This window comes from Tachysurus fulvidraco, chromosome 18, assembly GCF_022655615.1.
Source record: "Tachysurus fulvidraco isolate hzauxx_2018 chromosome 18, HZAU_PFXX_2.0, whole genome shotgun sequence".
Classification (NCBI taxonomy): Eukaryota; Metazoa; Chordata; class Actinopteri; order Siluriformes; family Bagridae; genus Tachysurus; species Tachysurus fulvidraco.
In genome coordinates this window covers 5,990,019-6,011,859 of record NC_062535.1, presented here as the reverse complement: position 1 = coordinate 6,011,859, position 21,841 = coordinate 5,990,019, and the positions used below count along the sequence as shown (strand labels likewise).

At 36.8% G+C, this 21,841-nt stretch overlaps 1 protein-coding gene across 1 annotated transcript; it reads left to right on the top strand.

Annotated features, from left to right (window-relative positions):
* The first annotated feature begins 5,914 nt into the window (after nt 1-5,914).
* LOC113649015 (sodium/potassium-transporting ATPase subunit alpha-1-like) lies at nt 5,915-14,578 on the top strand. Its single transcript, XM_027156574.2, has 22 exons — nt 5,915-6,074; nt 6,355-6,456; nt 6,543-6,602; nt 6,724-6,927; nt 7,038-7,151; nt 7,305-7,439; nt 7,628-7,745; nt 8,375-8,643; nt 8,759-9,067; nt 10,564-10,698; nt 10,782-10,974; nt 11,152-11,327; nt 11,427-11,563; nt 11,654-11,804; nt 11,907-12,075; nt 12,158-12,312; nt 12,389-12,512; nt 12,617-12,762; nt 12,841-12,971; nt 13,059-13,163; nt 13,391-13,482; nt 14,438-14,578. The coding sequence occupies exons 1-22, from the start codon at nt 6,063-6,065 to the stop codon at nt 14,464-14,466; spliced, it is 3,066 nt and encodes a 1,021-aa protein (XP_027012375.1). The 5' UTR covers nt 5,915-6,062; the 3' UTR covers nt 14,467-14,578.
* The last annotated feature ends 7,263 nt before the right edge of the window (nt 14,579-21,841 follow it).

The window sequence follows — 21,841 nt, the reverse complement described above, 5'->3', positions numbered from 1 at the left end:
CATTGTGTTATTTTTTATGTGACAATGGTCAGTGGAAACCAAAATCATCAACCCTTTGAGGTCTAGATTCAAAATCACACCAAAAATAAAAGTAAAATTTGAAATTAAAGGCTGGTCCAATTTGCATGAATTTTAATATAGCAGCTGAGAATGTCACTAGTGTGTTTGGCCCCCACATGCCTGTATGCACTCCCATCAACATCTGAGCATGCTTGGGTGTTCTCCTACCAGACCTGGATCAGGGCATCTGTGGGCAGTACTTGGCAGTACTGAAAAGCATTAAGAGTACCATTGCCTAGCACATGGTGGTCTGTGCAACCATCCAAGGATATTCCTCACCAGACCATCACTGACCCACAACCAGTGTTTTTTTTACAATTTTTTTAAATTAGTGTAGTAGTGATTAAAATACATTGTCATAAGAGAACACACATTAAGTAATCCATAATAAGTATAATGTGAAGTCATTTAATCTTTCTGTTATTTTTCAATGTGTTCACTTATTGCAACCACCAAAGAACAAAAACACAAATGCCCCAATTCCTTCACTGGGATATCTAAAGGCAACCCACACTAACAATTATACGCTGTCCTAGTTTGCACATCTGCAGCTAGTTGTCCACTCGTATCACATCTTCAATCATTCTTTTCTAACAGGTGAAATCATTCTGAGGTGTTATCAAAAAGAGAATAATGAAGAAAATTGATGTCATCCTGAGTTTCTCCAACTATGATCTCACATCATTATCTCATCTCAATTAAAATTGTAACTGTTATCAGCTATGATTGGTAAACATCTGTGAACACAGAACTCACAAAATTGAATGCTTAGAGCTAATGTTCTATTACACTCCAGAAAATGTCACTCCATTTAAAAAAAAAAAAAAAAGAGTAATTAGAGGGAAAAAACTAGCTCTATTGTAACAACCATATACCTTAAAACAGACCAACCAGAGTGTAAATATCAAAAATTATCCTAGATTCAGATTTAATACTGTAGAAAAATGAACTAGGAATAAGACCAGCACAGGAGCATACACTCCATCAATTTTTCCAATCACAGTATAGCTTTATTAGGTTGGCAATTATGCCCCTTTTCCATCGAGGCAGTTTGAGTGCTGGTTCGGAGTCAGAGCCTAATTTAGAACCAGTTCTTTCTTTTTCGACAGCCAAAGCACCGGCTCTGAACCAGGAAAAGTGGTTCTTAAGTAGCACCAAAACGTTGCTGGTCTAGACTTAAGTACCGCTTGCGTTAGGGGCTGTGGGCTGGGATACTGTCAGCACATTTGTTAATGTACCTTAAGTTTACTAATGTTTAATACACTTTTACTTTAGCGCAATATGATCAATTATCAGCACACATGATAGTAGATAGCTACATGCTAAAGATAACCTTTTTCTGTGTTGATAAAATAATGTTACGTACTTTCTTGATTACAACCTTCGTTTATTCAAATTACATGGAGCTGCAGGTACACGTTGGATTCGCTGCATTTGGATGCTAATATAGGTTCACAAAGCCATGAGCATTAACAGTAAAGCAACATCCGCCATTGTTGATGTGTTTGTGTTTGCCGCTGCTGCGCTAACGTTACTGTCACACGTGAAGGCTGTGTGATGGCTCTCTAGCCGGTGGAAAGGCAAACCGGTTCTTAGAAGGATCGCCAGTGGAACCAACTTTGAACCAGCACTCGGTTCTTTTTGGTGGAAAAGGGGTATTAGAGTATTTTACTTCCCTTGGATAGACCGCATTGATTTTACTAATTGTTTTATCAAAATATCAACTTGTGTACTAGAGGACTTAATTTCTTCAAATAGAAATTCTCCAGAAACAATGAAACATCTACGATATCGGTTCATCCCTTAGACCTAGCCATGTACAGTCCCATCTAAAAGTATTAGAAGAAAAGGCTTCTATTATGCTACTCCATAGAATTCTATTATTTTTTTGTATACAACAAAGTAATTTTAGTACTAGGTCAAAAGATGAAAATGATAGACAATAATGTCAGCCTTTCATATGCAGATATTCGCATCTTGATGTGTTAAACAACAACATGGAACCTTCAGTAGCAGACCACCCATTTTCTAGGTAAGCAAAAGTACTGGACATGATAGTCATAAAGTAAATTAAAGTAAATAACACTTACCATTTGGCTTCCTTCCTTGCAATGACTACATCAAGCATGGACATAAATAAACTGTTTGTTGTATTTTTTGTTTGTTGTATTTCTTTTTTGATGATTTATTTAGGCTTTAGCTTCTTTCAGCTGTTATTTGTTTGGTTGGGTTTCTCTGTCCAGTATTCTCTTTAGAGGTGAAATGCATAACTGAGTGAGGAATGGTGATTGGCAGTTAGAATGTTTCTGTGGAATTCTCAATTCATTCATCTGCTACCAATTGAACCAGTTCCAGAAGCAGTCAAGCAAGCCCAAGCCATGACACTACTTCCATCTTGCTTGACTAGTGAGCTTGTATGTTATGGATCATGAGAAGATCCTTCCTGAAAAGAGTTCTTCGAAGAATGGATAATGATACTTTCATCCTGCTCTATGTTGTTGCTCATGTCACTGATCTGATTGTTGTTTGGGTTTTTTTCTTTATAGTTCTCACAATGTTTCTGTCATTAGTTTTTAGTACATCAGTTTTTTTTTTATAACAATCCAAGCAATATTGGCAATACTCAGTGATTTTGCAATGGCTCTGATTGAATTTCCCCCTTTTTTCAGTTCTCTGTTCATGTTGGTGTATTAATATGTTTTTAGCAAAAAATGCAGTCTTCACAGTTGAAACAGAAGGCTCAAGCTAAGACTAGATATTCAGAGCTATTAAATCTTTAAACATTTGATCTAACAATGCACACCTGTAAAACACGAAACACCTGCCACATCCCACATTCTGATATTTTGGTTCAAACAACAAAAGCTGTCATGTGATAAACTGTTTAATGCACCTAGAAGTAAATGGATGGAAATAAAATCTGAAATTTTGATTTATGATGTAATCAGTTAAGACTCTGGGTTGTTGTTTGGCAGATCAGTTTTCAAGCCCCAGCACTGCCAAGCTGCCACTGTTGGGCCCTTGAGCAAGGCCTTGGTCAGATGCCCACTAGTGGGAGGGACACAATCCCCAACCTTCCAATCAACAATCCATGCCTTAGCTAACAGAGGAACAGCCTGCTCCCAGCTTAGGTCTTATTTGACAATATCAGTTTGTAGATGTAAATGGTGACTATTCTATGCAAATCAAGGTCAGATTTGGTGTTCCACATGGTTCTGTTTTAGGGTGCATTTTTCTTTAAAAATGTTACCTCACATTGAGTTAGCTTCCATTGTTATGCTGATGACACACAATTTAGGTTTCAGCAAAGCCAGATGACAGTAATCAGCTTAAAAAGTTAAGGAATATCTAAAGGACATAATAATAGATAGTAGGTGTTTATTACTTTCTCCTACTTAATTCCTACACATATATGTACTAGGAACACATGCAGCTATAAATAAGCTTTCTGATTACATAGTAATTCTGAATGAACTTTCAGGTACGCTGTGTGTGGTGTGATTCCAGTCCTTCCTTTAAAGCTCAAGACAAATTTGTTTCTCATGAGCAAAACATGACTAAGTAATAAACCCAAAATCATAATGAACCTCTTTTACAACGCACAGCCACATAACCTGATATACAAAATTTGCCAGACTCAGTGATCAGCATGGCGAATTATTCATGTATTTCTGCACAGCAGCATAGCCTGAAATTAATTTGAGGGATTGCATATGAGCAACCATATTACCCAATTTTAGATTGTGTTTAAATTTGATGAAAGCAATAAATCACAAGTATATACAAGTATGTCGATATATTACACGCCTGGACAATGACATATTTTACTGATTCTTAAAATTGGAAATAAGTCAACAAAACTAACACATCAAGCAAAAAGCTTCAAATATTAAATTAAAACCTATATTTGATGAACTAGGGATGTACACACACACACACACACATTCATTCATTCATTCATTCATTCATTCATGCCTAAGTCATATTTAATTATATTATTTCTATAATGGAGGAAGCCCACAGGGACACAGAGCAAAACGGATGAACTGAGTATTACATTTTATACATACATTATTTAATTTTGAATTAAAATATATTTTCTTAAGCACTTTTTAAAAAAAATTAAAATCATTAATCATGCCTGGGGCTCCCTTACACTAAGCCAACAAAAAAGATTTAGTATTTATTGGAAATAAATTATAAAAAAAAAAAAAAAGATTTTCTTCTTTTTCCTCTCCAGTCTTCAGTGAAGTGGAAGAATATATATGCTTTTTAAAACCACACTTTTCACTATGTGTTAACTGAACTACTTGTTGAAGGCAAGTTCCACAAAGTTCAAGTCCAATTTCTGTGAAAATGAAATTGCGTAAACAGAATCATGGAAAAACTTATTATCTGGCTGAAATACTTGGAAAATTCTGCTGAATGTTTTGCCCACATTGTTGTTGTGTATGGTACACAGAGTAAAGTTTATCTGCAAACTATTGTGGTGTAGTAATGTGGTATATACACCAATCAGCCATAACAATAAAGACATCTGCATAATATTATATAGGTCCCTCAAAACATCTCTGACCCTTTGGGGCATGGATTTATGCTCACATGCCCATTGTAGGCTTTCGGCAATGGACAGGGTACTGCATGGGCACGCTGACTGCTCTGCAGCTACAGCAGCCACATACACAGCAAGCTGCGATGTCCTGTGTTCTGACACATTTCATAGCCAGCATTTCAGCAATTTGAGGTACATCTGTTGTACTGAGATTCTGTGGGGTCCAGACAGCTTAGCTTTCACTTCCCACATGCATTAGTGAGCCTCAGTCCTGAACCTTGTTCACTGGTTGTCTTCGGACAATTTCTGGTAGGTATTAACCACTGCATACCGGGAACATCCCATAAGACCCGCCATTCTGAGACATTCCAACCCTGTTGTCTAGTTATCGCAATGTTTTCTGATTCCAACACCTCAACTTTAAGAACAATAATTCAGACACTCAGAATTTTAATTCAGTAATTAGTGACAAATTTGTTTCAATTTAAATTGATTGTATCAGAATTACAAAAGTTTAGATTAACCAAGTTGAATGTCTCTTTAAAAAGAATGGAAAATTCCAGATAAGCATATAAGTATAAAAATTATATTTTTATAAATTTACATCATAATTCTATTCATAGTAATAATTGATTGGAGAAGCTTTGATGGACTGATAATTAGTAGTAAATAAGGTGATCACCTGTGGCTGTAAAAGGTCTAGGTCTACATTGTCTTTGCCCTTCATACCAAATATATATATATATGTGTGTGTGTGTGTGTGTGTGTGTGTGTGTGTGTGTGTGTGTGTGTGTGTGTGTGTGTGTGTGTGTGTGTGTGTGTGTGTGTGTGTGATTACAAAATACAAATAAACAGAATTTTTATGGGGGAAAAAATATTTTTATCTTCTTTTGCTATTTCTCTATAATATTTTATTATATTAGGCCAAATTATCCATAGTCCTTATATCCTAAACAAATCACAGTATTCCTCATTCTGTGCTTTAGACTTAGCAACAATTGAAAAACAATTCATTTCTTTGCCATGTGTCATGCCTCATTGGTCTAATACAAAACCAATCTGTTGTACCAAAATGCTAGCTGTTGGGGATATCTGTGCTTGCTCATATCCCTCACAAAGCCACTTAGACAACAATAACAGGAATAACATGTTTAGGAATAATGTGAGAGTCACCTACCTGTATAGAAACAATGTGTATCGCAAATAATTTCACTTTTCCACAAACATCTCAGATGTTGAGGGAGTTCATGTTTTGTTTTGTTTTGTTGTCAAATAGACAAATTTCCGACCCCTATGTCCAGTTTTACCCAAACCACTCCAACCAGACAGGTGAAAAGAAGGAGTATAAAGCTCTCTGAACCTGATTTGGTGATGCAGAATATCTGATGCATTTGTAGGACACAGACAAGAGGACTGGAGGGCAGGAGGACAGCTGCAGATTATTAATGAAATGGGACTGGGAGTGAGTCAAGTGTAGCTTATTGAATTGTTCTGTTGATTTAACTACACTTTGTTTACTTTTTATAGTTACACTCTAAGAGAAAGAGCTCTAAGCAAAAGGGTTCTTTAGATGTTTATTTAATAATTAAGGGTTCTTTGCTTCCAGAAAGGAAGTTAATTTACAGTATGATACCTTTAGTAAATGTTAAGGGTTCTCCACTGGGACATGAAGTCTTAAGGGGACCATTAAGAGTGTATAATATACTTTTTACTTATTCTGTTATTTTTTATTTTTTACACAGAGGGGAAATGACAAATACAAGGTGGTTGCTAACACTGATCATGGGAGCAAAAAGAGCAATAAAGACAAAAATACGGATGAACTGAAGAAAGAACTGGATATTGTAAGACTTAAAACCAACATGTTTTACATGATTTGCATGATTTTTTTTAATTATATTTATATTTAAGAAGTTTTGCTCATTTGCAGGATGATCACAAGGTGACTTTGGATGAACTCCAACGGAAATATGGCACTGATCTTACCAGGGTAGGCAAAACAAAAATGCACTGCACATATCAAGTATTCAGATATTACTAAGGAAGTTAAGCGCTGCAAAAATACATTTAACACAAAATTGTAACATTACTATGTGATGTATTTTTGTAAGGGTTTGTCCAGTTCCCATGCAAAGGAGGTCCTCGAACGTGATGGACCCAATGCCCTGACGCCTCCACCTACAACCTCAGAATGGATCAAGTTCTGCAGGCAGCTCTTTGGAGGATTCTGTACGCTACTGTGGATTGGAGCTTTTCTTTGTTTTTTGGCTTATGCTGTTCAGATGTCTACAGAGACTGAACCAACAAATGATAATGTAAGAAATTCTGCTTCTTTCATGTCAAATATTGGACTATTGTATATGATGTATGGTGTAGTCACAACATGTAACATAGACCTTGTACTAACTTCTGTTATTTTCTTCAGTTGTACTTGGGTATTGTTCTGGCTGCAGTCGTGTTGATCACTGGATGTTTTTCATATTACCAAGAGGCTAAAAGTTCAAAAATTATGGATTCCTTCAAGAATCTTGTGCCACAGGTAGTCAAAAAGAGATATAAACTATTATTGGAAATGTACTGATTCTGACCATTTATATTTCATTGATATTTATATTTCAATATATTTCATTTATATTTCATATTTACTGCATATTTACTACATATTACTACAAATTTCATATGTGCTACTCAGCAAGCACTGGTAGTCCGTGATGGTGAAAAGAAGGACATCAAAGCTGAGGATGTAGTTGTTGGAGACCTGGTGGAGATCAAGGGTGGAGATCGAATCCCTGCTGATCTGCGTATCATCTCTGCACATGGATGCAAGGTAAGATTTTCCAATTATTGAAAACAAAGTTTCACATTTTCATTGTATTTCACTTCTCTAAATGTTTGAATTTTTACTTTGTATAATTTGAGTCATTAGAGTTACATGCTCCTTTTCTCAAATATGTATTAATTTGTTAGACAAAACAGTATCCGTGAAATTTCTAAACAACTGAGAAATGTTCTTAGGTTGACAACTCCTCCCTTACCGGAGAATCCGAACCCCAACCTCGTACTCCTGAATTCTCACATGATAATCCACTGGAGACAAAGAATATTGTATTCTTTTCAACAAACTGTGTTGAAGGTAAAAAAAAAAAAGAAACTTCAGATTCCTTAGATTAGATTAGATTCAACTTTAAGTACAAAGGCAACAAAATGTAGTTTGGCATCTAAACAGAAATGCAATAAGCAGCAAGATGTGCAATATACAGGTTGGGTGGTATAGACATGAAATATACACTGTGTTAAATATTATTATGTCGATAAATATACAGCTGATATTTACATAATATACAGAGGTGGGTAGTCACAGAATTCAGTAAGGTGACAGCTTCAGGGAAAAAGCTCCTGAAGCGACTACCGGAGGAAAAGCCTCTGGATACAAACTAGTAGACTTAATAAGTAAATTAATTTCATGTAGAAATGTTCAATAAAATGACCAGCTATTGAAGATGAAAATGATTAACAGAGCTTCCAAAATGACAGGACATAAAGTAACAGATCTTATGCGTGATCAGGGAGTTTTTGCCTCCAGTGTTTATGTGAATTGCTCATTAGGGAGTTTACATCTACATATATTGCTGTATTAAAACAATGTGTGTTGCTTAAAGTACTAAACTAATACAAATTAAATTCATTTTCCCACCTGTTACTTATTAAAAGGAATCTGAAATTAAATAACAAATTTTAACAAAATGCCATTTTGTTTTTAAGGTTCTGCCACAGGTATTGTGATTAACACTGGTGATCGCACTGTGATGGGTCGAATTGCTAGCCTTGCCTCAAGCCTAGAGGTGGGAAAGACCCCAATTGCCATAGAGATAGAGCACTTTATTCACATTATCACTACTGTGGCTGTGTTTCTGGGTGTCACATTTTGCACCCTGTCTCTCATTCTTGGATATGGCTGGTTGGAAGCTGTCATCTTTCTTATCGGGATCATTGTTGCCAATGTGCCTGAGGGTCTTCTCGCTACTGTCACTGTAAGACTTTTACTGTTATGTTCAAAGTTAGCAGAACCAGACATTTACTTATTGTAACTAAATATTGATATGGCCTGTATTAAAAAAAGTTTCACATTGCACTTTTACATTGCAGGTGTGTTTAACTTTAACTGCCAAACGAATGGCGAAGAAGAACTGCCTAGTCAAAAATCTTGAAGCTGTAGAAACACTTGGATCCACTTCCACTATTTGCTCAGACAAGACAGGAACTCTGACCCAGAATCGTATGACTGTAGCACACATGTGGTTTGACAACCAGATTCATGAAGCAGATACCACAGAGGACCAAAGTGGAACTTCTTTCGACAAAAGCTCGGCCACTTGGTCTTCACTTGCTCGTGTAGCTGGAGTGTGCAACCGTGCAGTCTTCCTTGCAGATCAAGCCAATGTTCCTATCCTTAAGGTGGGATTTACTAGCAGTATTAACAACTATTTGTTTCTTGTGTCTGCAGTAATCAAAAGTAAATAATATTTCTGCATAGATCACAGAAATTATGCCATAATAATTTTATTTTATATAGTATCTTTGTCAAACTTAAGGTAGCTCAGTCCAAAAATCACCATTTACAAATTTATCGTAAAACAAGACACAAAAATTTAAGGAGATTAAAAAGAAAATGTATAAAAAGAGTGAAACTGTTTAGTTACACATGAGAAGCTAAATATACTGAATAAATAGAAGATTTGACCTGTGTTTCAATGAGAACAGAGATGGAAAGATGAAAAGTTGCTACACCTCTGCTATGAGGAACTTCTCATTGACTCCTTAGCATGGACAGGGGTCTAAACATCAGAGGATATGAAGTAGTGTCACACATTCTTAAAGTTAGTACAGGAATGCACTCTTAGTAAGAGAACCAGTATAGAAAGTAAACGATAAAGTAATGAGAAGATTTGGATGTTTAGATAATAATCCTATCAATTTCCAGCTACAGGTATAAATGTAAATATTTGTAAGCTTTTTAAGGCAATGCAATGAGTCTACTCATTCTCATACTATTTCCACTCATTTTAAGCTTGAAAGGAACTTGTTCTTTTGGCCAATATGTTTGCTCATTTAACATTTATTTCTAGAAAAAAAAAGTACATTATTGACCAATAGAATAAGAAATTTAATCAATAATTAAATAAATAAACATTCATAAAATATTGCTTCAATTTTAAAAGTAATATGTCTACTATTTTTATAGAATGCCAGCACAATACTAAAGGCTAGGCTGCAATACGTATGGTGAGATATATGGGTGGCAATATGCACCAGGCAGTTTTTGAGGAAAGAAGCAGTGGAAACATGAAAGGTGTCAATGTCAAAAATGCAAAAACTAGTTGCACAGCAGTTGCAGCAGCCTAGTTGCAGCAGCCTAGTTGCAGCATCCTGGTTGGCTTGTTTGTTAATGGTGATTCAAAGAGTTTTTAAGCCGTACTGTGCATTACAGCTAACCGATTGTCAAAGCTTTTTATGGTTCCACCAACCAGCAGCCAGTGGTTTTGTGGTCGTTAACATTATTATCTTTGACTTTTAATGCAAAATGTTTTTTGAAAGGAGTGGTTATAATAAGATATTTGGATTTAGTGAGTGAGTTAAATATGCTCATGGTCCGATATGCCAATATGACATTTAAAAGCTCAACCAGTGTCCAAACCAGAGGTGTAAATCAGGTCAAACCTCTCTTGACTCCTGGGCACAGATGACTATGGCATCTTTAGGATTCTCCATACGATATCACAGCAATCTATGCCCAGGGGTCAAGAAAGGGTCAAAGCTTTTCTGCTTTAAGTAGAAATAGTATATAAGTAATGGTATATTATATATTGGCTAGGGATAAATATGAGTTTTTACTGTCAGTACTGTAAAAAATGTCTGCGATTGTAATTTAATGCTATTGTAAACCATTACAGAGAAATACTGCAGGAGATGCATCCGAGTCTGCCCTGCTGAAGTGTATTGAACTCAGCTGCGGTTCAGTGAAGGATCTAAGAGCCAAATACTCAAAACTGGCTGAAATCCCTTTCAACTCCACAAACAAATATCAGGTACCACTTTTTACCTATTTTTAGCTTCTTTGTTTGGTTTGTTGATGAATACTCTTAATGACATTTAATTTGTGTTTTCTTAGCTTTCAGTGCACAAGAACCAAAACACCTCAGAAACAAAACACCTGCTTTTGATGAAAGGCGCACCTGAGAGGATCCTGGACCGGTGCTCAACTATTATGATTCAAGGAAAAGAGCAACCCCTTGATGATGAAATGAAGGATTCTTTCCAGAATGCTTATATGAAACTAGGAGGTCTTGGTGAAAGAGTTCTAGGTATGTTTTACTAACAAATTTATCTAGACATGATTCTGTATGACAGGCCCAACAATACTAATGCAGAACTACATGAATTACTGCTAAAATTCAGGTGATTACATGGATTTTTATGTTTATGCCCAAATGTCAGTTGCAGAGTTCATTATTTCTTAAAATTTATCATCCATCTTGCAGGATTCTGCCATTTTAACCTCCCTGATGATCAGTTTCCTGAAGGATTTGCATTTGACACAGAGAACATAAACTTCCCTACTGAGAACCTGTGCTTTATTGGCCTCATGTCAATGATTGATCCTCCCCGTGCTGCTGTACCTGATGCTGTAGCTAAGTGCCGGAGTGCAGGAATCAAGGTAAGCTCATAAAACTTACATGTAAATCTAAACTGTACACAGTAAAGATGTAATAAGATTATCATTGTCTCATATTTATATACTTACCTGTGTTTCCAGGTTATCATGGTGACAGGAGATCATCCAATTACAGCTAAAGCCATTGCTAAGGGAGTGGGTATCATCTCTGAAGGCAATGAAACTGTGGAAGACATTGCTGCTCGTCTGAACATTTCGGTTGGAGAGGTCAACCCAAGGTGAAAATAAATGTTTTTATTTCTTCTGAAATTTAGTACCAGAACCATGGTCATTGTCATTGATTTACTAAATTTGAAACTTATATTTAGAGAGGCAAAGGCCTGTGTTGTTCATGGTGGAGAGTTGAAGGACATGACACCAGAGCATTTAGATGAAATCCTTAAATATCACACTGAGATTGTGTTTGCCAGAACATCTCCTCAGCAAAAACTCATAATTGTGGAAGGTTGCCAAAGACAGGTACAATGATCCACTATTTTGCATTAAATCAGTTTGATGTGTATGATTTTATTCCTAAGGCAAGGCAGCTTTATATTTTAATATGTGTTCATGTATTAATAGGGTGCCATTGTGGCTGTGACTGGTGATGGTGTTAACGATTCCCCTGCTCTGAAGAAGGCTGACATTGGTGTAGCAATGGGTATTGCTGGATCTGATGTCTCCAAACAGGCTGCTGATATGATTCTCCTGGATGACAACTTTGCTTCTATTGTTACTGGAGTAGAAGAAGGTACACAGTACAGCTGAAATGTAATGTCCATTGTTGTTTGCACATTCCAGTGCATGTAATTTAAAAATAATTATCTCACCAGGCCGACTGATTTTTGACAACTTAAAGAAATCCATTGCATACACATTGACAAGCAAAATCCCTGAGATGTCACCCTTCCTCTTCTTCGTTATTGCGGGCATTCCTCTGGCTCTGGGGACAGTCACTATTTTATGTATTGACCTAGGAACTGACATGGTAGGTCATCATCAACCAAGCATTACTACAGACATTTAAGTTGCATCTGATATAATTATGATGCATAAATTTCCAGGTGCCAGCTATTTCTTTGGCCTATGAGGCTGCTGAGAGTGATATCATGAAGCGGCAACCCAGAAATGCAAAAACAGACAAATTGGTGAATGAAAGGCTCATCAGTATGGCTTATGGCCAGATTGGTAAGAATGTACTTATAACACAATACACACATACACACGTCTTTTAAAAAGTGTAGAAGTAGAAGTGTACATCCATTTTCATTAATTTTTTTTCTATTTACAAGGAATGATGCAAGCAGCAGCAGGGTTCTTTACCTACTTTGTTGTACTTGCTGAGAATGGATTTATGCCACTATCGCTGATAGGACTCCGTATTGACTGGGACAATAGAAATTACAATGATGTGGTGGATGACTATGGCCAACAATGGGTATATATTACAAAGATAAGTCAATAAAAAAACAAATCATTAATTGTTTCTAATTTATCTATCTAATCTATACTGCAGACATATGAGAGCAGAAAAATTCTGGAGTACACATGCCACACTGCATTCTTTGTCAGTATTGTCGTAGTGCAGGTTGCAGACTTGATCATCTGTAAAACAAGGGTTAATTCCATTGTGCAGCAGGGCATGAGGTAAATAATTGAATGACTTGGCTTTTCTTACACAAAACCTTAGGACATACAGACATCAGAAAAAATGTGTATGTTCTTCCCCCCAAGGAAAAACAAAGTCCTCATCTTTGGTATTTTTGAGGAGACAGCACTCGCAGCCTTCTTATCCTACTGTCCAGGAATGGATGTTGCTCTTAGAATGTATCCACTGAAGTAAGTACAGTAGCCTCCTTTCCCAGATTGTATAAAATTTCTATTTGAAAAGATCTTCAGATGACAACTCCACTGTGTTTTGTTTCACATACAGTATCAATTTATAACAAATCACTGTATTGCATTATTGTTTGCTAGGTACTAGACATTGTGATAATATTCTTTGCTTAAAGATAAATTTAGCCAAAGAATAAAACACTTTATTCTTTATATTTTTACCTTCACAGGCCTTGGTGGTTATTATGTGCTTTACCATATTCACTCCTCATTTTCTTCTATGATGAAGCAAGAAGATACCTTCTCAGGCGAAATCCAGGAGGTATGTTGCATATTGTATTTTTGTGGGTATTTTGTTTGCTTCAACAAAATTATAGCTTACCAAAGTACAGTTAAGAGTATAATTAATTACTGTTAATTACTGACAGGATGGGTCCTTGTATTGATATGTGCTGTTCGTGTGAAAGCCAAGTCAAATAGTAAATTGATAATAATAATAAGAATAAGAATAATAAGAATAATAAGAATAAGAATAATAATAAAAACAATATAAGATGAACTCTCAAGGTAACATTGATTAAGTAACTGCTCAATTTAGCTTAGCAGTACAATATTAAAGTTAACATTATTTTATAGTTGTATGTCAAAACAGTTGACGTTACTAAGACGTTTTAATAATTAACACTATGGACAAAAATCCTGGGCTCAGTGATAACTTGTTCAGGGAAGCATTTGGCACATATTTATAATCTTATCTAAAAAGCTACAAAGATGACAGCACTGGTGAACTTTTATGAAAAGATACACTATGAAAACTATCTACTTTGATCTAATAGATGTTTTTATAGACAAATATGTATTAAAGATGTAGTGTTTTAATGTTCTATAAGAAAATAACCTACTTTCTGATGTGGGACTGGAATTAAAACTCATTTTGTTCGTTGAATTGAACCTCTTTTTAATAACAAAGCACTGTTCACCTCAAGTGCTAATGAACTTGCATATAATGTTTATCACACCATCACTGTTTTATGCCCTCATACAGTTCAGTTAGGACAGTTTATTAATTTCCTGATTTAATTCGATTAAATGATAATGTATGGTAGTTGTGTTAAAGCATCAAATCATCATTGTGGTGAACACAGACACTTAGCAAAGTTTCAGTTTTTAATACAAAGCATCTTCCATGTTTTGGATTTTGGGTAGAATATTATGCCTGTTCTATGCAAGTGATTAGCTAATTCATCAAATTATAAAAATGCTATTTCTCTTCTCAGGCTGGGTGGAAAAGGAGACATATTATTAAAGCAACACATTATACCAACTACCACCTACAAATGTTCCAGCCATTTCATTTTATCCATACAGCTCAGTGAACATTCAATTGTATGTGAAATAAACATAAGTTATCAATGGGATGTGTTGATTTTTATTTAAAAATCTACTGGCATTAAAGTTTCAAGTTTTCATTTACATGCAAATATTACAAACAGAGAAACACAAAAACTACATTTGTAGTCTAAAATTGAAGTGATTTTATTAAAGAGGCAACTGACTCAAACATTTCTAGTATAACATCCCTTACGAAACAAAAATATATTGCAATATACTAGATTTTATATTGCAATACATTAGAAAATATATTTCAATGTATCAGAAACTTCCTCATATATTTGAAAATATATAGCAACATATGGAAGGACACCCTATTGCTATATATTGATCCATATATTATATGTTGATATACAAACAAAACTGTATTACATTAATGCATGTATGTTTATTGAAACAAAGTATTTTTTTATGCATAGGAGGTTGATTAACAATAGTCCAAATCAAATTTTGCATGACATTCATTATATTTTAAAATATATAGCCATATGGATGGACCATATATGGATTGATTCATATATTGTAAAATGGAGATAAGAGTATAAATTAATTTATCATTAACAGCAGCAATTACATTTTTTTTTTTGAGTCCACCTTTCATCATCAACATGACATTTCAGTCCTCCACACTGCAGCGAGTTAAGGTTGGCATAATGTGGCAGATCAACTAACACATTTCCTGTTGAATTGCATCACATCAAAAACCTTTTTCCTGCCCTGTAACACTCTTTTAAGCCAACTACATTTTCTAAATTTAGCACTGAACTGTCTGATTTGTCATACTGTCTTCCAACAGCAAAACATTTTCTGTCATCAAGTCTCTCTACCACAATGTAAAAATACACAGTGATGTGTCCATTATCCAACAAAACAGTGAAGTTGTTCCTTTTCAATTACTCTGTATGCGCAGATGATGATGATAATCCTGTTTACAAAACTGCACAATCAAACGCTTGCGCACCTTTGCACCGCATGCAAACATATTGCGCATGCGCAATTTATTATAAGCAACAGTCAGCTGATAAAACCTGTGCTCCAGGTCCCATATTCATATAACATTTAATTCTAAATGTTGCTCTTAAAGGTATAAAGTTCACCCAAAAATGAAAATTATTCAGTCACTTATTTCCTCAACCTCAATTTGTTCCAAATCTGTATGAGTTTCTTTCTTCTGTTTAACACAAAAGATGATATTTTGAAAAATAACACAATTTTCATTTTTGGGTGAACTATACCTTTAAGAGCTAAATGTTATATGAATATGGGACCTGGAGCACAGGTTTGTTTTATTCATTCATTCATTCATTCATTCATTCATTCATTCATTCATTTTCTACCTCAGCTGTCAATTTTCAATGTACATTTAAGAGTGAACAATAAACATTTATTCAGTTCTATCACCAACACTCTTTCATTGCAGAATATTATGAACTGAATGAACTGGTAGTTTACAAAGCTTTCCAAATACATTTGTACTCGGGCTGTAAGTGAAGTGTCACCCGACGCTGCTGTAGCTTTAGGCGCAGGCTTCTGAAAACACAGAGTGTAGTTTGAGTCTGCTTTCGTTTCAGATCATCTTTGACATTAGTTAGTTAATTTCAAATTTGCACCACAAAACACCGTCAAGCAACTGATTTTCCTCCTTGGTAGGTGACGTCAGATCAGGTCACAGGCCACGGAAGCCCCAATGGTCCAAAAACGTTAGTGATTCGCAATCGCAACCACAGTCTGTGTTCGCAAAACAGACAGGGTGAATTTATTAATGAAAGTTGTGTCACAAAACGATATTGTTACGTATCCTCACGCTTTTTAAGTGGGTATACGGAAATCCTTGGCCTTTCCTAGTGGTTATACGGTGAATACCTGCGTATCACATAGACTACACCACTGGACATACCTTCCAAAAGTTTGGACACACCACCTTTTCAACAGGACAGTGACCCCAAACACACCTCCAGGCTTCATTTGACCATGAAGGAGAGTGATGGGGTGCTGCGCCAGATGACCTGGCCTCCATAGTCACCGGACCTGAACCCAATCGAGATGGTTTGGGGTGAGCTGGACCGCAGAGTGAAGGCAAAAGGGCCAACAAGTGCTAAGTATCTTTGGGAACTCCTTCAAGACTTTTGGAAGCCCATTTCAGGTGACTACCTTTTGAAGCTCATCAAGAGATTGCCAAGAGTGTGCAAAGCAGTAATCAAAGCAAAAGGTGGCTACTTTGAAGAACCTAGAATATGACATATTTTCAATAGTTTCACACTTTTTTTGTTATGTACGTATATATATATATATATTTTTTTTTTACTTGGTTAGACATGCAACATTATTCATATGAATTATCCTGTTGAGGTTTTTGCATTATTGGCCAAGTAACGTTTGCTGTAGGCTATTAGCTTCGGGACAGTGACGAGCTAGCTACCGGCCCGACACTTCATTTGAACTTTTAGCTAGCTTAAGGGTTGTTTTATATGTATATATATATATAAAGAAGGCAAAAGAGACCATGAGTAAGTACTGTAGTTACGCTAACAGACATATTGCACACAGGTAATATTGCACGGTTTTAAAATTTCTGTTATTGCACGTGCTGTTTAAAATACTTTTTTATTGTTATTATTGCAGTTAAACAGTAACCAGTGTGTATTATGATGACTGCTCTCACTATGCTCTGTAGCGTCTTCCAGCAGGATGCGTTGCAAGCACCATACCACACAGTGATGCAGCTCGAAAGAATGGTGCCTCTGTAGAAGGTGTGCATAATGGGGGGACGTGGCTCTGGCTATTCTCAGTTTGCAGAGAAAGTAGAGATGCTGCTGTGATTTCTTGGCCAGTGCTGCTGTGGTTTCAGTCCAGGAGACGTCCTCTGTGATGTGCACACCCAAGAACTTGTCGCTGCTCACTCTCTCCACAGTCGCACCATTGATGGACAGAGGAGCATGTTGAGTGTGCGCTCTCCTGAAGTCAACAACAATCTCCTTCGTTTTCTCCATGTTCAGAGAGAGATTGTTGTCAATGCAAAACCTGGCCAGGTGTCTCACCTTGCTCCTGAGGTTTGTCTCATCTTTATTGCTAATGAGACCCACCACAGTCATGTCATCCACAAACTTAATAAAGAGGTTGGAGTTGTGTGATGGTGTGCAGTCGTGGGTCAGCAGAGTGAAGAGAAGGGGGCTCAGCACACATCCTTGGAGGGCCCCATGTGTGATGGTGCTGGATGTGTTGCTGCTGGCCCATACTGCCTGAGGTCTTCCAGTCAGAAAGTCCAACTGTGGCACCTTCCCCAGCTTCAGGCTCAGGTCAAACATGTACAGCAATATGCCACACAGCTGGTCTGAACAGATCTTAAGGAGCCTGGAGCTGATGCCGTCTGGACCCGCAGCCTTCTTCACTTTTATTTTCCTGAGCTCCATTCTCACCTGGGCTTCTGTAAGGGGCAGTGTGTATTGGTTGGAGTGGGGGCTTGAGGGAATTGGCGGGGGGGGGGGGGGTGTTGTGTGTAGGCTGTGAGCTGATAGCTGTGCAGAGAGAGTTGTAGCTGGAGCAACGCTGTGTAAGCAGAGGGGACTGGATGGGGGCAGGGGTCAGTGGCTGATCAAATTTGTTAAAGAATAGATTTAGATCATTCACCCACTGCTAGTCACTCTCAGCCTGAGAGCTGGGCTCCTTATGACCCGTGATGGTTTTGAGCCTCTTCCTCACATTTTATCTAGCATAAATTAAAAGTACTGTTAAATATTGGAACCATACTGTTAGATATGTAAGGCAGCATGGTGGGATTCATATCCACATAGCCTACAATCCTTTACAGGAAAAAGAGGTTACTGCAGCTAAATAAATAAATAATAGTTAGGTTACTTGTATTACTGAAACCAGACTATAGCAGCTTTCTATATTTATTATCCCCTCTGAAGCTCAATGCATAGAATCATGTAGAAATCGTTCAAAAATAGTTAAAAGTTACGATTAAACATCAGAATATGGAAAAAACTTGTGACTTTGGCCAGAGTAGACCAGAGTTTGACAATGAGCAGAGTAGACAATGGTCTCTAGAGTTGATATACACTGTGTATATATATATATATGAATGAGAGAGAACATAGCAGTGATACGTTACAGTAACGCAAAGAGTTTTACAACAGATATGAGTAAAAAAAAAAAATCACTGAATGCACAGAATTGCCAAGGTTCAGGATGGGGTTACTAAAGATTTGGTCTGCAAAAAAAGACACTCACTGGTCGCAACTACTGATGTAATGAGGTAACTTTAGGCATCAGTAAATGTACCTTTTTGGTGAAATAATCAAAAGATTTAAATCACTGGGATTAATTAAATTTACCACCCTAAAACTAATTAAGGGACAAACTGAAAAGAGACATGAGTGAGAGAACCAATGATGGGGCATGGATGGAGATAAGACATGAATGTTTTGAAGCTTTGTACAAATGTGTCAATACAATCTGAAAACACTTAACAAGTATCCACAGCAAAGAGGAAATATGTAACAGGTCACTGGGAGATGAGTTTTTATTTTTCAGAAAAATGGAATAAGAAAATAGAGATAAATATATAATATAAATAAAAATAGAATTTACAATATAGGTGTGAGTGAGAAGAAAGAATCTAAAATATACAAATGTATTCAGTATATAAATGGAGATAGTGTCAGTGTGAGCAGGTGTAGTGTAATAAATGTGCAATACTGTATATGAAGAATTACTGTATATCCTTCTGATGCAGCTTCATCTGTAGCAAATATTGGAGCATATGTTAGTTATACCTCTGAGAAGAACTGCCAACAGTGGATAAAACCTCTGAAATTATAGAAAATTATAGCATTAGAGTCTAGTTAGTTATTTAATTCATAAGCATTTCCATTTTGTCTGCATTCTTGGTATAGAATATAAAATATTTTGTAAATACAATAGGAGTTGTAATACCATAACCAAGGTTGTCTTTGTTTGAACTAAGTGGTTGCCCAGTGGTTAGGGTGTTGGACAACTGATTAGAAGCTTGTTAGTTTGAATCCCAGCACCACCAAGCTACCACTAATGGGCCCTTGAGCAAGGTCCTTAAACCTCAATTGCTCTGATGTATAAATAAGCTAAATGTAAGTTGCTCTAGATATGTAATGAGTCTGTCTGTCTGTCTGTCTTTGTTTCTGCCTGCTGTTAATTGTTGACCCCACTGTATGTACTCTGTTTTGTTCACTTCCCGGTGAGTCGTTCTGTCACGGTTAGTCACAGGTGAATGCGGATCCATTTGCAGTTACTGTTTTAATGGGCAAAAAACAGGAAACAAACAACGAACAAGCAGGCACAAACAGATCAGAACACTGAGCAGGACAGGGAACAGGAACAGAGACATGAACAGACAGCACATACTATCAACGACTCACAACCGGGAAGTGAACAAAACAGAGTACATACAGTGAACGAGAATCAATCACAAGATGGAGACAAACAAAGACTAAGACAAAACACCTGGGGAAGAGAATGAGTGCAATTAAATGTCCATGGTAACAAATAGGTGGGCGGGGTCAACAATTAACAGCAGGCAGAAACAAAGGAGAACACAGACAGACTCATTACAAGATAAGGGTTTCTGTAAAATGCTGTAAATACGAGTAAAGTCATCTATTATTTAAATAGATAGAGTCTGCAAGAAATCATTGTTGGCGTATAATCCTGTAATCAGCAAGCAAAATGGAAAAGCTCTTTTGAAAACATTCACAGTGATTGTACATCAAGCACTAATATGACTAAGAATACACTTTGTGTTTGGGCAAAATGAAACAACAAAGAACTGAGCTTTAGTTGGGGAGAGGCCATAAAAATAAGCAGAAACAGTGCTTCCTAAATAGAAATGAAAATATTTGCTGAAGGCTGAATGTGGCAGTTATACAACAGAAAATATATTGGATCTGTCAGATCTTATGCTCTTAGGCCAAGTTTCCAAAACCATTTTTTACAAAGCTTTAGCACATTCCATTCATGTGTAGACCTATCATACATTTCTCTGATATTTCCTTACCATGGATCTACAGTTAGCTGATTAAAATCCTCCATTAATATTGTCCATTCTTGTGTCTCAGCAAAGGTCTCAGTAAAGAACATTGGAATAAAGGATGACAGTGTCTCCACGTTGTATCTAATGTGTAGTATTTTCCAATGAAACAATACTATTACATTTACATTTACAGCATTTGGCAGACGCCCTTATCCAGAGCGACGTACATAAGTGCTTAAATCTCTAACATTGAATACATTAATGCTGGTTCACTAGGTTACATACTTAAGATACCATGAGTTTAAAACATCTGTTCAAAGTTACAATGAAAAAGTGTCAAAGGTTTTTTTTTTTTAATGCAAAAGATAAGGAAAGAAGTGCTAGTTGAAGTGTTTCCTAAATAAGTAGGTCTTCAATCGCCGCTTGAAAATAGCCAGTGACTCAGCTGTCCGGACCTCTAGGGGAAGTTCATTCCACCACCTTGGTGCCAGAACAGAGAAGAGTCTTGTAGTATACTTGCCTCTTACCCTGAGAGATGGTGGAACCAGTCGAGCAGTGCTGGTAGATCGGAGGTTGCGGGGTGCAGTGCGAGGAATGATGAGGGCTTTGAGGTAAGAGGGAGCTGGGCCATTTTTGGCTTTGTAGGCCAGCATCAGTGTTTTGAATCGGATGCGTGCAGCTACCGGAAGCCAGTGGAGGGATCGCAGCAGCGAGGTGGTATGCGAGAACTTTGGCAGGTTGAAAACAAGTCGGGCAGCCGCATTTTGGATCATTTGCAGAGGACGGATTGCGGTCATTGGTAGACCTTCCAGCAGTGCATTGCAGTAATCCAGTCTAGAAATGACAAGAGACTGAACAAGTACCTGAGCAGTCTGTGTGGACAAAAATGGCCGAATCCTTCTAATGTTGTAGCGAAGAAACCGACATGAGCGAGTCACATTAGCAACATGAGAGGAAAAGGACAGTTGATTGTCCATGGTTACCCCAAGGTTGTGAGCTGTGGCTGAAGGGGAGATCAGATCGTTGTGCAAGGATATAGCAAGATCATGACCTGGGGATGAATCACCTGGGATGAACAGCAGTTCAGTTTTGCTAGGATTGAGCTTTAACTGATGAGCAGTCATCCAAGATCAATTTAGTTTTATATATTTGGTACAAAAATATAGGTTATGTTTAAGGTTTTACAATAAATTTATTTTTTGTTCATTTTCATAACTGACATTAACATACAGTCCTTTCAGTCCTTTTAATCAGTGCTCATCTTTGCATCTTACCTTGTCTT

Bases quoted from the DNA above. Each gene is read 5' to 3' on its own strand.
- LOC113649015 (XM_027156574.2), top strand. The intron at 7,440-7,627 runs GTAAGATTTTCC...AAATGTTCTTAG, and splicing joins TCTCTGCACATGGATGCAAG to GTTGACAACTCCTCCCTTAC. The intron at 13,483-14,437 runs GTATGTTGCATA...TTCTCTTCTCAG, and splicing joins TCTCAGGCGAAATCCAGGAG to GCTGGGTGGAAAAGGAGACA.